This window comes from Ambystoma mexicanum, chromosome 5q, assembly GCF_040938575.1.
Source record: "Ambystoma mexicanum isolate Mex_15411 chromosome 5q, UKY_AmexF1_1, whole genome shotgun sequence".
NCBI classification, from domain to species: Eukaryota; Metazoa; Chordata; class Amphibia; order Caudata; family Ambystomatidae; genus Ambystoma; species Ambystoma mexicanum.
In genome coordinates, this window is record NC_090933.1 from 778,653,561 (window position 1) to 778,671,570 (window position 18,010).

Consider the following 18,010-nt stretch of genomic DNA (forward strand, 5'->3'; position numbering starts at 1 on the left):
CATAGGGATGCGCTATAGCAGGTCGGCAAGGTCATGGGCTGTGTGTTCCAGCTGGGGGCCATATAGACTGGCATAAAAACTAGAGAAGGTGTCAATGATGGCTTGGTCAGACTGGTGTCGTAGGACATGTTCATCTAAAAGGCTATCTATTCGGGTCCTGCCTCCATCAGCGCGCAGTAATTTGGCTAGAGTTCTCCCAGGTCTGTCACCCTCACCATACCTCCGGGCAGCCACAGTGCGAGCATAGTACCGCACCTCGCTCAGGGCGTGAGAGTTAAAAAGTTCTAGTTCTGTTCTAATTTTTGCTAGGATTGCCGGAGCTGGCTCGGGCACATATTCTTGTTCTAGAGTTTTGAGCTTAGTTTCGGAGCTATTTAGGGCCTGCCTTATGGCTTTGGGAACCCCCGCCTCCCTTGAGATGCACATCCCTCTGATGTATACTTTAAATGCTTCCCAACGGGACCCCTCGGGTGTGTCTTGCGTGTTGTTATTCTCGTAAAACGTGTTTATGTCCGATAGGATCTCAGCTTTAAAGACAATGTCAGATAGAGCCTCCGATTTAAAGCGCCATGCGGGGCGGGCGGCCAAAGTGTTACCCAGTTGGATCTGCATCAGCACGGGGGAGTGGTCAGAGAGCGTGCGTGCGAGGATTTTGACCTCCGTCACCCGGCACCCCGACAGTAGGAACATGTCTATTCTTGAAGAGCTGTTGTGCACTGTTGAGTAGAAAGTATAATCTCTATCTTGGGGATGAAGCATTCTCGACACATCTTGTAAGTTTAGGGAATTCATGTATGTTAGGAGTCATTTGGCGGCTCGAGACGTGACCCTACCGGAAGTGGTTGTTCTGTCCAGGACATTGTCAAGTATAAGATTCATGTCTCCCCCCCATATAATGGGAACTTCCACATATCTCATAAGGATGGCGGTCACGGCATCTATCAATTCGGGGGAGTCAGTATTGGGACCGTATGAGTTCACGAGCAAGCATTCGTCGTTAGCTAGAGTGCAGTGGAGAATAACATATCTGCCCTCTGTGTCAATGTGGGATGTGTGGAGTGTGAACTTCACCGATTTGTGGATGAGGGTCAGGACTCCCCTGCATTGAGTGGAGCATTGGGTATAGAATCTGTTGAGGCCCCAATACTGTGCTAGGTTAGACAATAGGGGTTTCAGAGCATGTGTCTCCTGCAATAGGAGTACCTTGATCCCATGTCTTTGTGCATATGCTGTGATCCTACGGGACTTTGTGAAGTTTGTCAATCCCCGAACATTCCATGTCATCATTTTAATGGCCATGTTGACACTTTATGGGACACCCCAAATAAAGGATTTGTCTCAGTCTACACCCATATGTGTTGCAGTGGCGTGGAGACATGCTGGCAATTTATGAAACATCCCAATAGAAGGATCCATCTTTGATTACCATCATATGTGCTACAGAGGCGTAAACATGCCCCTCTTCCAAACCCGTCATTTCCTTTCTGCCGATGTTTGTAAAACATTCCCCAACTACACCACCACCCCCTCACCACCCGGTATAAACTAGCAGTGTGATAGCACCCACCCATGAAGCGACCAACTGCGTGCCGTCCCCAAATTGGCGACGCTCGGTATACACCACCCGTAACAGGAATGTCAGAGTGCCATATCCAACCCGGCCACTCCAACCCGTTTGCCCAACGGGGGCAAACCTGAAAACAGAGCAAAATAACTGGTATTACAATTGCAGTGGGGGTCGCCACTGCCGTGTACCCAATTAAGCAAGTAGTGCGGTGCGAAAGGCGCCAATAGGGCAGCATTGGTGTTACAGTGTACTGTGTTTCATTGGAATAATAATGACGGATGGTAGCAGGCGAGGAGAGCTGTGGTCTCAATTAGTGCAGAGGACGTGTAGAAGACCTCAGTCATTTTCCATCAAGTCATTTACAGGTGCTTCTAGTGGGATCTGTGATTCAATAAATTTGACTGCTTCGTCCGGAACCGTGAAAAAGTATAGTTTATTATGGAAGGTGAATTTCAGACATTCCGGAATTAACATAGCATATTCGATTTTCCGTTCTCGAAGCATTTTCTTCACCCTGTTAAATTGTCTGCGGTCCGCCTGGACCCCCACAGAAAAGTCAGGGAAAATTGTAATGATTTGCGAGTCCATTCTGAGTTTGCCCTTCTCTCGTGCAAAGGCGCAGTATGTGGTCTCTGTTTCTATAGCGAAGGACTTTCACTATTATCGGCCTGGGGAAGTCACCTGGCTTGGGGCGGGGAGCGAGTGAGCGATGGGCCCGCTCGATTGTGAAGAATGGTGAAAGCGGAGGGTCGCCAAGTAGATCTTCGAGAAGGGTCTCGACCGCCAGTTCCATGCGGCCCTTAAGTGCAGACTCCGGAACCCCCACAATGCGGATATTGTTTCTGCGGGATCTTGATTCTAGATCGTCACACTTGGCCTTAACGCTTTTCATGTCACGCACTAAAACTGAAACAGTATTTTGTAGGGTGAGTACATTATCCTTGTTTGCCCCAATTCTGGTTTTGGCCTCTGTAATCCTGGTACTATGTTGGTCTAATTTCGATCTAAGTGAGGCCACATTCGCATTTATATCGTTCAACTTCTCGTGGAATGAGGCAAAGTTCTTTGCCATGGATTCCATCATTGCCGTCAGGTCGGGCTTTGGGGGGTCCAGTGGGGCCTCCGCATCTGTGTCATTGGAAGAGGTGGCGCCCCGCTCCACCCTGAGTGCTGTCTTGGTAAATCTGTCCATGGTCCCCGCCTTGGTTGCCCCGCAAGACTTGTTGGGCATTGCGAGGGTAGGTGGTATTAGGTATGGATATAGGAGGGCACTGCTTGCGCACTTCGGGGAAAGGGTCTGGTAGGCGCAGGGTGCAGTACAGCAAGGTGGCGCAGGGGGTGGACACCGTGCAGGTGAGCGAGAATGTCGGAACACCTTCAGTTGGAGCTCTTCTCATATGCCCATGCAGGGGTCACAGGGTTAGGGGCAGGGAACCCCGCCTGGCTCCACACTCCGCAGATCAGCAGGAGACGGCAGGGCCCCCCATCCCCAAGTGTAGCAGAAAGAGGGCAGCAGAACCAATAATCTCACAAGGGGGGGCAGAGCGGGCCTCAGGCACCAGGGTTAAGCAGCCAGGGCGGGCGAGGCGAGAGGCGGGGGGACCGCCCAACCAGCCCAGCAAGGCAGATGTGATGGTTCTCTGCGTTGGGGGGGCAGGGTGTGGGGCCCAGAGCAGAGCCCCCCCAGGCCGGTGATGTTGCAGTCTGGGTGCAGCGCAAGGGGGGAGTCCCTCTTCAGAGATATGGCTAATGCCTGCCTGGTGATCCCTGCCGCGTGGGCTGTATTTTAAATTGGGGGCCCCGCAGTGTGCGTGGTGGGAAGGTCCTGGAGACCCAGCAGTGGGGCCCACGGAAAATGGAGAAGTTGCAGGGTCCAGACGCAGTCGCAGTATTCAGGCTCCAGGCTCAGGAGCTGGGGGCTGTGTGCTCAGATGCCATGCGGCATATAGTCATATTATGGCGGCCCCCCAGCTCCTAACCTCAGGCTTCAGTAGTTCGGGTGCAGGTGCACGTAGGCTGGGCTCCTCTGCAGGCGAAGCGGCTGCGGCGCCTCCAGCCGCACAGGTCACGGCACGATCGCGGCCCCCAAGCACCGGCCCGCCACGATGTCAGGGCAGGCCAAAGCCCGCAGGGGGGGTGCGGGGGAGCCGGCGCCAGTCGGAGGCCTCCCGCGCAGGCCAGCCAGGGAGAGCGCGTATCAGGCCCTCCAGCAAGGACGGGGCTCCGCCAGGCAGCCCACGGAGGTCTTGGGGGCAGAGGAAGGGGGGAGGGTTAAAGCTGACTCTGCAGCAGGGCCCGCTGCAGAGGGGGCCGCAAGTCGCGTCGTCGGCAGCCACACAGTAGGATAGAGCGCGGCCCGGGGCAGGCTCTGCGTAGCTCACACAGCCCAGATCTCAGGGCGCTGTAACTCGGCTCCAGTGGCCCGATTTTCTCCAAAAATAGATGCGGTTGCAGCCCAAGATCAGTGCTTCATCTGACAGGTGTTTCCACAGCAGGGCTTGGTATTTCGCCGCTGATGCAATTCGATGAAGGATTGCTGGGCACGGAGCTCCACATCTAAGCAGCCATTTTGTCGGCTGCTCAACAGCACCCCCCCAATACCACTGTTACCTATTGGTCATTGCGCAACACCAGATCCTGCCAAGAGTCCTGTCTTTTCAGCTCATGACCTTAACTTAAAGATAAGGAGACCGTTAACATTGCCATTTCCTCTGTGCATCAAAGACTGGAAAAATGAACCTTTGAGACTGTAAACTAGAAAGAAAGAAAGTAAATTGTAAACTAGTTTGTGATATAATCAATACTGAATCAGAATTATGAGAAACATGACAAGGAATCTCCCCTGAGGAACCGTGGCTAAAGTCATGGGGAAACACGTGTTGGGAGACAATTTGGGAGACAAAGTTTGTTTATTGAAATTTCAAGTGTATGGAGTATCCAGAACCTATACTGAATAAACAAATTGGAATTAACATAACCAAGTGATTGAGTAATTCTTCCCAAGGAGCGCACTAAAGGGTACCAACTTTATTTCTCGGAATTGTACATATATTGCTGCAGCCACAATACAGGCACCCCTGGTGCAGACCCTTGGCCATCTGAGAAAGGAACCAGAGAGGCACAAAGGCTTCGCTCTAGATAGGAACTCAAGCCGACATTGGCTGCAACATCTGTTTTTTTCAAAAATAGTTTGTGATATAGTTCGCAGTCTAGTGGTGCTGGAGAGTTGGAAGGGACTTCGAGGAACAGCTTCATCATCCCAGTGGGTCGGATCGAGAATTTGGGGAAAAACAGAGAGATTGTGAAAACCTCCAAATGGGAGCAACAAATCTCATTAGGAACTGTGAGAGACATTGGGGAACCAGTTAGGAGAAAGGAGTCATTCTCCTAGCCCCACAAGAACTATGTCTCACTGTTCATTTTTGGCTGGGATACAGAGAACCCAGAACTTTTGTTTTTAACACCTGGGAGGCGTTTGGATGCTTCACATCCAGAAAGAAAGTGAGTAATTCTCCTGGATTATGAACGGAAGCCTTTGTGACTGGGACAGTGCATTTTTGTTTGACTCACATGAACTTCCTGACAAGCACCAGAGTTAATTTAGGTAGGAAAAACCCCTTAGAATTAGGGATAGATGGGTTTGATTTTCATTTAATAAAGGTCTATAGCAACCACTATAGCACCACTTAGTCAGTCTCTTCATTCTTTGTCACGGCACTGGTAAGTGGTAAGTATGTGGAATGGAGTAAGAAGGAGTTGCGGTTGAATATGGAGGAAAAGGAGAGTGGATAAAAGAAGGTTTGACAGATTTAAGTGTGCTAGGGTTTGTAACGTCAGGCCAGGCACATGAGTATGATTACAAATCCTGTTTTGTGAGGTAGGGAGGGATGACATTCTGGGGTTCGCAGAAAGTGTAGCGATTACTGCAAATCATGGTTGTAAACCAGGATGGTAGTGTTGGAACAAGGTGAAAGTTGCTGCGGCAGCATGCCCATGGCTCCCCATCTAATGCCCACAGTGGTCCCATTATAACAACCCACTCACTTCTCACCCTATACCCACACAATTAACCTGATGAACAGCAGTGCCACACTGTCTTTTTAGGGTTCTTACTCATTGGGATAATGGAGGGGGAAATGTTATAGGATACCATTGCATCTATTTCCTTGATACTAGTTACCATGCACACGTTGGTGAGCTGCTGGTTCCACCTGCATGTAGGAGATTACATACTGAATCAGATGAGTGGCTGGCTGCAGAAGGGAAACAATGAAGCTCATGGGGGCCCTTTAAATCCTGTAACATGCCTTGTAAAGAAGTGAATAAAAGTGACCAGTGGAACAGAATTGTGTTTCCTCAAATGAGTACTTATCTGTTGTGGTGCTTGTGTGCAACAACCTTCCTCTTTGGTATAGTGTTTGAAAGGGAGGGGAAAATAATGTGTTGCACGACAGTGGAAGAGGCGGCCCAATTGTAGAGTACCTCAAACATCAATTCCCCCAGGCTTGGTTGGAATATAATTTGTCACCAACTAAACCACGACTCAGGCAAGAGGAAGGATGGTAGCATAGATGGAGGACTGCCGTGGGCTACATGAGCCAATAGGATAGGGTATGGGCGCTGACCCCATTTGTAATTAGCCGATTGCTCTCCCACATTTTGCTCTTGGACTGCCACTTCTTTGTTTTCTATTGCTTCTTGCATGAATCAATGGTGTTGATTGATAGCGATGTTCAACCATTCCAACATGTGCTACATTCACTCCTTTCCTGGAACAGCACTGCAACATGCTATCCCGGCGAGGGATCTCAAGGTGTAGGATACCCACAAGCCATGCAGCAGAAGGCTGGCATTCTTGGTAGCTGAAATCCGCATGAATGCTTATTGTTTTATATTGTTTGGGGGATGGGATGTCTGGGGGATAGTTGGCGCTTACGGTCTTCTCTTTTTGCCCATGGACACCTCTTCTCCTAGCCTGTACTGCCCAGTTCTGGGTCCGAGGATTAAATACCTGGATCCAAATACATGTTTTCAATCGGTCAGCGGTTATTGATGTTCTTGTTTAGAGGTAGAAGGTTTGGAGATAGAAGGGGGTTCCGTTTTCTCATACTTCACTACTGTCATTCAGATTTAAATTGCAACCACAGTCTCCAGATGTTCGAGCCCTGGATGGGGCATGGCAGGAAAAAAAGATAAACTTCCGTCTCCTGCATTATCTCCAGGAATAGGACATGGAGGTTGCTTGTCTCCAAGGAATGCACTTTAGAAAGCAAGATAAAGTGCACTGCGGCACAATACCATGCTTCTGCAGAGGCCAATAAGGGAGGAGCGGGAATCCATGCAGATGCAGCATTAAGTTTATCTGGGTAAACAACTGGCTGGTAAAGAAGATTGCTATTTATTTCTGGCGGGATACTGGAGGGGTCCAGAAGTGAGTTTGGCCTCTGTCTGCATGTCCAATCGGAGGCAGGCGCCATTCTTCAATCTGCTTATACATTAACTGCTTTCCTTTTTATAAGGCCCAATGACCCTATTTGGTGACCTTATCATGATTTTAGAACCAGCCCAAAAGAGATTCAAGGGAGATCTATTGGGATGGCTCAAAATGTCTTTCAGAAAGTGGGGTTCTGTGAGATACGATGCACCCAATACCCGTGGGACATTGACTACACCTTTTATTTGCATTCTCACAAGGTATACACTGGAATCGATTACACCATGCTGGGAAATTCCTCTGTGGCCAGGGCTCAGGGATTGTTCATAGAGGATATCACTATGTCTGTCCCCTCAGCAGTTTTTAGTCCTTGTGGCAGTAGAACGTTGCCCAGAAGCTGGAAACTTAGTGCCTCCCTGCCGAGAGACCCTGTTTGCAGGAAGGAGATTGAAGCAAACATGTCTAGGTTCTTTAATGAAAATCCATTGCCGGAGCACACACTTCTGATTCAATGGGAAGCTGTCAAGGCCACATTGAGGGGGCATATATCATAAAAGTCAACGGGGCTCAAACGATTATGTGCATTGGAGTCTGGAAAGATTCATACCGAGCTTTCACAATTAGAAGCATAATACAGGGAGTCAGACTCTCAAAAGATCTTTTGTTGGCTGCATCATGCCTGGCATTCGATAGATACAATTAGCCTAATTTATGGCTAGAACAGAACAAATAACTCTGAAGATCATGAATCGGCACATTTCTGGAAAATGCAAACTTTCTGTCATTACATCAACTGGGAGAGCACTTCTTGAACGGGAGATAACGGAGGAGATTTAGTTGGCTCAAAAATTGACAAAATTACATAAAGCTCTGGGACCAGATGGGTTCCCTGATATTGTCTACAGGGCATTCTCTGACCAGCTTCTTCACCCTCTCCACCCTTTCTTTAATCACGTTAAGACATGGGGTGGTGCAGTCACACATGCGATGGGGCAAGGAAAAGATGTTGGTTCCTTCCTTTTGCTGTTCATTTCACCCCATTGTGGTGTTAAATTAAGATGCTAAACTGTGTGCCAGATTAGTGGCTAATAGATCAGAAACTATGCTGCCCTGCATAGTATGTTCAAAACAAACAGGATGTGTCGAAGGTACACAGGCTACGATAATGTAAGCAGGATTGTGAATTTAATTGACATAATTCACAGAACATAGTCACGAGCAGCATTGATTGCAACGCAGAGAAGGCTTTTGATTGCATTAAGTGGCCTTTCCTGCAAGAAGTGCTGCTGAAAATGGAGTTTACAGAGTCCTTCCTCAAAGCTGTATTTTCTATTTACGAAAACCCCATTGCAAGGGTGATGTTGAATGGCTTCCCGTCCCCAGCCTTCTCTCTTACTTGTGGAAAAAGATAGGGATGCCACAGTAAAACCACTGGCTGCCAAAGCCCACCAAAGATGCTGAAGGGTCTTAACTATGGAGATGCAGAACCTAAAGTCACACTTTTCAGAGACATAATCCTTTGGAACAATGACCAAGTCTCCTTGAACCACTCATTCCCACGGCTCCTGGGGAGTTCCAGTCAGTGATCGTCTTTAAGGTCAGTCTGGATAACAGTCGTTTGCCAGAGGAGATAGGGACGTTGTTAGGTTCTTATTTGTTTTGGCGGCCAAACACTAAATATTTCAGAGTCTATATCACTAAACATACTAGTGGCTTGTATGCTAACTTTCCTCCTCTTCTGAGTAAAATCAAGGTGGACTTGCAATCCTAATGCATTCTGTCGGTCTCATGCTAGGGTGCCTAGCCTCGATTAAAGTAGTCCTTCTCCTGCTTCTGCTATATTTATTTCAGCCCCTTTCATCATGTCACCTGACCGGCTCTTTTATCTCCACCACAAAGAAGTTATGTCATTTCTTTGGGTGGTCTTTGTAGCAGGATCTTCGGAACACCCCACAGTTCCTGAAATACAGGAGGCAGTACCCGCTCTTGTGAAATACTAGCAGGCAGTGTAACTATGCACCCTAAATGATTGAGTAAACCCACACTCATGGAAAATGTAGAAAGAAATTGAGGAACCAGTGTTGGGTCGTCACCTCTGGTATATGCTATGGCCTCGTAAGAAAGATAGCACCTGCCACTATATACGCACTCGCTTCTAGCTACCATGCAATCCTGAGATAGATTACAATACAAAATCCCCCTTTCTGGGTCCTGCAACACCAATATACTATATAGCTTTATTCCAGCTCACCAGCAGAAGGGCTTTGAAGGGTGGAAAGCAGTAGGCTGGAAATTAATTTTACATCTTTTCTGTGTGGTGAATATTTGCATATTTGAAGATTCCAAACCCCTGTTTGATGTGGGGGAAGGGGAGCTGCTATTTCCAGTTCTGTAATTGGGCCCTCAATGGGGAGATGAGATGGGGAGCCACTTGTTTTGATAAGCTTATCTTCATCTCCCAGGGAACAAAGGGCTTAATCTTCATTCTCTATAAGAAACGTTTAGCAACTTTGAGAAAGTTCCACTGGGGTATATCAAAGTGTGGCACTGATACCTGCGTAGGGATCCTGCAAATGACAATTGGGCATTCCCGGAGAACACGTCCAGCCTATGTTAGAGGGTCGTGGAGGGATGGGCACTTTTATGCTGGTATATCCCTAAGCTTCCCACATTCGTGGACAAGGTGGTAGTAGATTTGGGGGTGATGGTGGCTTTTCTGTTCCAATAAAACCTGAATGAAATATGTGTGTCGGGCATTTTAACAAGTGGGCCTACCACAAAAGTAGGAAATGAGAGTCTACCCTTAATGCAAAGACCGTTTTAGAAGCCAGAAGATTAACAGCGTCCTATTGGAAATCTTCCTACATTCCTGCATTTAGTCATTGGATTAACACGATGTGTGGTATGCTTATGTGGGAGAAGCTGACACGCATTATTCATGACTCTTTTCCAGCATTGTTTGAGATCTTGTTCCCTTTTCTAAGCTTTGTTAAATCTTAGAACAAGGACTTTACATGCCATACCAGTTTAAGAGCCCTTACACTGTTGCATGTCTGAAGAGTGGTTCATTTTGCATTAATTCTTTGTTGGGTATGAGAACAAGGGAAAAGTGGGGTTGCTGGAGGGTTGGAGGACATTTATTTAGACATTAAACCGTACGTGTATTGAAAGTTTGTTATAGTTTGCATATTGTCCTTGCCAACAAAAAAAGAAACAATTCAAGTCTGAAACGAACACTGAAATTAATGGTTTGAATTAAAAGATGTTTCTTAAGGAATTGGAACTCATTTGGGAAACATTTTTTCATTTTACCAACTGTTCTGCTGCGACGGTTCCCATTTGTTTTGGCATTTTCACACATATCAATAATCTCCATTTCAATACAATCTTTTTAATTACTTAAATGCCAAATAATTCACTGGCAATCCTAATTGCTGACATTTGGTGAACACTAAACTACAGCTAGCCAACTGAAATGCCATAATATTGTTGTTGTCTGCTCTGAAGTTCCAGTTGCTCTCTGTATCATAAATGGCTCATTGTGTTGGCAATTTGCTGCATGCTGTTGGTTATGGTGGAAAACTCCTTCAATCTTCCATGCTGAACCGAATCATCGATATTCACGTTAGACTTCAGATTATCCAGATCATGGGTCAGCCTTCTGATATATCCGTTCATGTGAAGGATCTCATTTTCCCTTTCAGCAATCTAGATGTGGGAAGGAAATCCAACAATTCAAACATGGTTCATTCCATCTGCACTCTAATGCATATTAATAAACCACTGGACCATTATAAACTTGATTTCAGAAAAAAGCTTTAAACATTGCCTCTACGAAATGTTGCTTCTACTGAGGCTTGCATGGGATGATTTCATTTTTATTGCTACTCAAAAAAAGCTCACTCAGAAAGTCAGTACAAATACAGGTACCCATCCACAGTCAAACCATGTAAAGGCACCAGTGCACAAATATCACCAGGCTGTATGAAAGGCGCCATCTAGGTGGGATTCATCCATTAGACAGTTTGGGTCATGACTCACCTGCCAAAACAAGCACTATAAGGGAATCGGACTTCTAAGTAGTATAGGGATGTCCCCATGGGGCGGTACAGTGAAAGCAGACCTCCAAGTAGTGTGGATACGACCCCATAGGCAGTGTAGTGAAATCAGTCCTTCAAGTAGTATAGATCTAGCCCTATAGGCAGTAAAGTGAAATCAGACCTCCAAGTAGTACAGATCTGGCCCTATAGGCAGTAAAGTGAAATCTGAACTCCATGTAGTATATGTATGTCCCCATAGGCAGGTATAGTGAAAGCAGAGCTCCCAGTGGTATATGTTTGGCCCTACAGAGTAGTATAGGCAATAATGACCAAGAAAAGTATACACTGCACGGAAATGTTTGAACCAACACACCTTAACCTTCAGAAATTTCTTTCGGTAGCATATCTTATAAATGTTTTCAATAAGGGTATTTCTCTATCAACATTTTAAAAGCAACATTCAGAAGAGGCCCATTCAATATATGCTGAGGCAGTTTACTGGCCACTCAAACAAGATTGCAATAATGGTATGGCCCCATAGGCAGGTATAGTGAAAGCAGACCTCCAAGTAGTGTGGATATGGCCCCATAGGCAGTGTAGTGAAAGCAGAGCTCCATGTAGTGTAGATATGGCCCCATAGGCAGATATAGTGAAAGCAGACCTCCAAGTAGTGTGGATATGGCCCCATAGGCAGTGTAGTGAAAGCACAGCTCCATGTAGTGTAGATATGGCCCCATATGGAGTATAGTGAAAGCAGACCTCCCAAGTAGTGTGGACATGGCCCCACAGGCAGTGTAGGGAAAGCAGAGTTCCAAGTAGTGTGGACATGGCCCCAGAGGCAGTGTACTGAGAGCAGACCTCCGAGTATTGTGGATATGGCCCCATAGGCAGTACAGTGAAAGCAGAGCTCCAAGAAGTACAGATATGGTCGCATAGGTAGTAAAGTGAAATCTGAACGCCATGTAGTATAGGTATGTACCCATAAGGCATACAGTGAAAGCAGACCTCCAAATAGTGTGGATATGTGTAGCATTATAAATGTTTTCAGTAAGGGCATTTGTTGATCAACATTCTAAAAGCAACATTCAGAAGACGTCCATTCAGTATATGATGAGGCAGTTTACTGGCCACTCAAACAAGATTGCAAAAATTGAGACCAAAGGGGCCTCTTATAGGACTGTATAAAACCAACGATATAGGATTCCTTTGTGCTAATTCTTGGAGAAGGTATTGTTATATCTCATGACCATCCTGCTCCAGGTGTTGGTCCCTTTCTCTCCAAAGGTGTAGGTTGCTTTTGTCAGATGATGGTGAATGTCAGCAGCACTTTCACAGCAAGAAGAGGGGTAGGAGTTTGGGTCCTGATGTTAATAGAGTGCAGAGGCAATTCTCTGATTTTCCCAACTCTCAGACACCATTCCTGCAAATGTAACTCACTACCACATATAATCGTGTATTTGTAAGTGATTTGTGCAAAGCCCTTCGAAAGGCAGTATCTTTAGCATGAGAGCCCCTCTAAGACTGAGCATTTACTAATTGCCAATCATTGATGTGTCTCTTATACATCAAGGCAAGATAGGGGAGGCGCGAATAGTTTTTACTGATTTGTTTGTATGATTCAGGATATAACGCTGGTTGCAGGAGTCCCTTTATTGGAGGTTAAAAATGGGACCCAATTTAATGCTGCCAAAACCACGTAAGGTTGATTTTCTTAGTAGTATACATGAAGTACTCATGTTCTATGGTGCCTCAGACTAATCATGTTTTTAGGCTTGAATATTCATGAGATATAGCAACATGTAACAGCTCCAAATTAGAATAATGTACATTTTAGTGGTTATTCTGAAAGACTACATATGATGACCTGAGTTGAGAAGCTCAGCATAACATAATAGCCTGACAATGTATTTATTACTTTATTGTGTTGCCACGAGCATGGAAATGGGCAGAACAAGCATTGTGTGCTGTAGAAGCCAATAACCATAATTGTCTCAGGACATCAGCAGCGTCTTCTGGTTTTGCAACTGTTTTATTCTGCTAGGTGAAGACCAGCCGAAACGGAAGTGACCCCTGATATTTCACCATATCCGTCCTCAGTGTTTGTCAGGTCCTCCAAACCCAGGGGAAAGCAATGCCAGGCAATTGCTATTCACAGGGTCAATGGATGGTTTGTGCCCAGGAGGTATAGGTTGTTCTTGCGGTTGGCTATTGTAAGGAAGGCTTGGTATCAACAGAAAGACAGACGCAAGAGACCACAGTTCAAGGGTGTTTATTGAACATCAATTGGGTTTGAAAAACCTATCTAATCCTAAATCTAAAGATGCAAACAAATAACGACCATCAAATAATGATATTGCTGTCCTAGTGGTGTCTTGTCAAAATAAAAGGGCCTATACTAATGAACCGATTGCCAATCCGTACCTCTAAATACAAATAGTGTGGGAAACAATGTTATGCAAAAGAAAAGTGTTAAAAAATGATATGTCAGGATATTCAAGCCGTTGGCTTCCCCTCCCCACATTTTCAGCACAGGAAAAGGCGGCACACTCAAACTTAGCTTCTCTAGCACCAGGGTGCAGTTCAAAATTCCAACATCATGGCCTTCTGAACCAAAGTTTCTTTGCCATTCAAAGTTTCTTCTTTCAGAGGGCCTGATCCAAAAAACAAATAAAGTTCCTTTCCTTTCAGGATTCTCCTACGCACACTTTTCTCAGGCGATTTACTGTTCACCTGGGATCTCCCTCTGCAGGGATCAGATCCACTTTAACACAAAGTTCATATTTCGCATACACCATTTTCTTTGGATTTCCAAGTATCCAATTTCTCAGGTGATTCAGGGTTCACCCCGGATGCCCCTCTGCCCCGGGCTCAGTTCCGTTCCAACATAACATCTTCAATCAGTCTCCCTCTGCTGGGCTTGGACAAATGTATCTATTGTAACCCAGACTTGCTTTGACACAAAGCTTTCAGTTGATCTCCTTCTGCCAGGCTCGGACCAACTTTATCTACTTTGCCATCAACTTTCTTTACTGTATCAACATCGAAGACTTTCGATTATGCACAGGATTTTGGTTGACCCGTTGCAGGACCACTTCGATTCACAGTTCTTTGCCACTCTTTCACTTTTGTCAACTCTCAGCTGTACACCTTACAGAGACCTTCGATTGAGCATGCACGTAGTGCCGGAAAACTCTATGAAAGGTATTGCATATCTTGGTTTCAAAGTTCAATCACTCATCTGCAGTTCAACTTAACTCACGTTGGTTATCACACGCTTTTCATACAATGTTCGTTCCAGCGCTCGCCATACAATGTTGCCGCCTGGAACCTTGGCTTCAACAGAGACTGGTCTTCTGTCGGTTTCCCCAACTCACCGGCTGTGTTGTTTTCACTGACGCTGCTTTCTCGTTGGAGCCAATGGCAGTACCACAGCAGTTGGCAATTCTCTGCGACTTGATTATCTATGCGGGACGGCCCCAGGTACCTCTGACACACAATGCAGGATTCCTCGGCCTGTGTTCCTGGTATTACCCATTCTATTCTCTAGGTTTCGTGAAAGTAACGGTTCTTTGTCGAAACGGTCAAAGGAACGTCCCTCCTTGTGATCCCCTTTGGTTTTGCCGTCTTTCACCTTGTGTTAAACTGCCATCTTGGAACTGCTGTTTCCTTGTGTGCTTTGCCTCGCTCAGAGTGTGCTCTCGTGCTCCGCCTTTTATCCGTGTGGGGAAGTGTAATGAAAGTCAGGTGTGCGTTATGGTCAGTAATTGCCTGACCCTACCTGGCCATTGTATTGGACATGCCGGGCATGTGGCTCGGGTGTTAGTCTGTTTTCTCTCTTGGCGGGCTATCCATGAGAAAATGTATTGTGAAGGGGGCGGGGGTTGAGTTCCTAAGTATCCTACCTGGCAGGATGGGGTAAAGGTGTTACAGGGCAGGGGATACCGCATTTCACCGTCCAGTGTCCCACTCCCCGTAAACCCCTCATCCAGGTGATTCTTACGCACTGGTCCACCCCCAGGAACTGGAACCAAAAGCGATGGCCATGTCCTGGCCACCAGGATGACAGATCCCTGGGGACTAGTGGGCGAGACACCTTCTGGTTTCTCACAGAAGACCTAAACCCAACATGCAACCACCATGGTGTGACCAAAAGGCTGGACTTTGGCCTTTACTGAGGCACCTGCCATGGCTGGCAAGCTATCTGAAAGTGAAATTTAGGTTAATATATTTGCTTTGTTCTGAAGGCTTTATGTTGATATCACAATTTAGAAGTGCTTTGTATTTTTTTGCATTTCCTTCTTTTCCACACCTGCGTAAGGCTCCTGCACACAAACCTTCATAAGAGCAAATAAGGTTACTGTAGATCAGGGCATGAGTGATGGGATACTGGGTGTAGTGACCCAGCTAATCAACAAACCTTAGTAGTGTGTTTTAATGATGGCAGGCACGCCTTAGTATGTGTTTGAAATCCCTTCTATTGGAGAACTCCACCCGCAAGGCACTCTCTTGTACATTAGGTAACAAACTGCCATTTTCAAGGCATAACACTACTGTTCTGGTTGCGTTCTAGAATCAACCAATGGGGATTTCTTCCAGAACGTGACCAGACGATATTATACTACATCTCCCTCAATAGGGAAAATTTCAGAACGGAACATAAGACAGCAGAGGAAGAGAGGGTTTTGTGCTGTCAACGAGGGAAGGGAGTTGCAAACAATGGATAAGGGGTTTGTTAATGTTAAGATGTATTTCTGAACTCTGACCTGGTGGGCAGAGTTTCAGAAGGCCAGCCTAGTTTCTTGGAACACGGTAACCTTCTGGACAAGCTAGACCAATCAAGGTAGCATTAGCGGCGGTTAACACTAGGTCTCAGGGGGGGTGAGGGTGACTGAAAGACCTCAATGAGCACACAGAGTAAAGGACACTTACAAATCACTCCCAGTCAGGTGTGTATATATATATATATATATATATATATATATATATATATATAGATAGATAGATATTAAAAATACAAATACATTTATTCAAGGTCTTTGAGTTTCAACACACAGTAATTATCAACAGTAATACTTCTAAACCAATACGATCCGACTACAATACATATATACAAGAGAAAGTGGCCTAAAGGGTTAGACGCACAGAATGGGTCCACAACCTGCAAGGGAAGGTAGCAAGCAGTGTGATTATCTTTAGGCAGTTCAGCGAAGTTCAGGACCTAACTGAAAGGCAGTCCAGTCCCTACGTTGAGAGGAGCCTAGTGCTCAAATGTACTTTCAGGTGCTGGTACATGCGATAGTGCAGAACGGAGAAACCGGGGTCTCTTCTAGGGTCTGTAGCAGCTCAGGAAGGTGGTTGAGGTGATGCAGAATAAGTTCCCACTATTTGTGGAGGGTCTCCCCAACAGGGCAGGACAGGTTCCAGGAGTTGGGAATGGTTTGAAAGCTCAGGCTATCTGTGGGAAGGAGAGTGGCCCTCAGAGGACACTTGTGCGTAAAAATGGGTGGATGCGCTTGGGGCCATCGGTAAGGGTTGCAAGTACTCACTGACCAACTTTGGCAGTCGAGTCCACTTCGGTTGCAGGTTCAAATGCGGCAGTTGTACAGCTCTGCGGCTTTCAGCAACAAAGGTACAACGTTGATTCCCAAATGGGACAGTGGCGATTTCTCCGCTTCTGGTGGATTGATCAGGGCAGTTTCACAGTATCAGGCTTCAGGGCACAGATGGGCACATCAGCCAGGCAACTGCTAAGTTCGTCACCACGGCTGGGTGACAAAGTACCCGCATGCACTCTGGTTCGAGGGCTCTCTCTTTACTTCAGACCTGGGAATGCCAAGTGTACGAAATTCGGTGGGAGAGTGCCGTGAACACAGTGCTTGCGATGTACCAAGTTTCAAGGGTATCCTCGTAACAGCAGCAGTGTCAGAACAAAGTTCCTGCGCAAGCTGGTCAGCCCACTGGTTGGCCATGGGACACTTCTGAGAAGGCGTACTTGCAGGGTTTGATGAAGGTGCCCAGAATGGTTGGTCCCACCACTCTTATGGGTCGAAGCGTCTTCGCAGACCTTCTAGTTCGATCAGATGTAGAGGGGTCCTGCAGGACAACAGCAGGTTCAGGGTGCCAAACCTTCCAGTGGGTCACCAGCTGTTCCTCGACTTGGCTTCTTGGTTTTAGGATACGTGTATCCTATACTTCGTTCATTGAGAACTCCAGAGATCGACCTGGTATGGGTGTTTGGAGCCTTCTCTTATCTAGAATCTCCTTCGCGCCAAGACAAAGAGGACCCAATGGGAGATCTGCTCACATACAGGCACCCCAGACGTGGACCAATCAAGGACCATGGTGGTCCAGTCATTCACAGCACACCAGACTCTCTGGCACCCAGGATGTGTATTGGAACCAGACAGTCCAACCCACATCCTGGAAGCACACACACAAGGCATGCAGAATCCTGCGATAGCTTGGCGTTTCACGGGAGAATGCATGCCCAAATAAGAACTGATCCGGGTCGGCTCGACCTGGGGAATGTAAGGGGCAAGACGGCCAAGGGACAGGACAAGAACCTTGTAGCACAGCCATTTTGGAGCCAGGACACCTTTCTGTGCCAACCGCGTAAGACCCAGTTTGCATGGCAAGAAAGGGTTAAAAATACATGAAAAGATAAGCTGCCACTAGCCCTGTCCAAGGCACATCCACGCTTCTCCTAAAAAATCCTTCGAGCGTATCTAGGGCCTTTGGAAATGACAGGAGACCCAAGCACACTGTACTGTAAGGTACATAGTGCACTTGTAACATGTTGCAGAAAAGTTGCAACATTGTTGCGGACTAAGGGAAACAAAGTCTCAGAGTACTGACTGTATTTTAGGGCATGTCAGTTTCCCCATAATAAAGTGAGCGAAAAGCCCATGGGAGTGCAGCTGAAGGCTGTGCGCCACTGGCAAAGTCAGACTATTTTGTTTAGACAACAGC

General features: G+C 46.6%; 1 protein-coding gene across 2 annotated transcripts in view; it reads right to left on the reverse strand.

Annotated features, from left to right (window-relative positions):
* Window positions 1-10,120: 10,120 nt before the first annotated feature.
* The window catches only part of LOC138497657 (early endosome antigen 1-like), a 734,693-nt gene continuing 726,803 nt past the window's right edge, over window positions 10,121-18,010 (reverse strand). For both annotated transcript variants that reach the window (XM_069621253.1, XM_069621252.1), the window contains exon 11: window positions 10,121-10,709. In XM_069621253.1, the coding sequence (XP_069477354.1) occupies window positions 10,527-10,709 (183 nt within the window). In that variant the 3' untranslated portion in view covers window positions 10,121-10,526. The remainder of the gene's footprint in view (window positions 10,710-18,010) is intronic.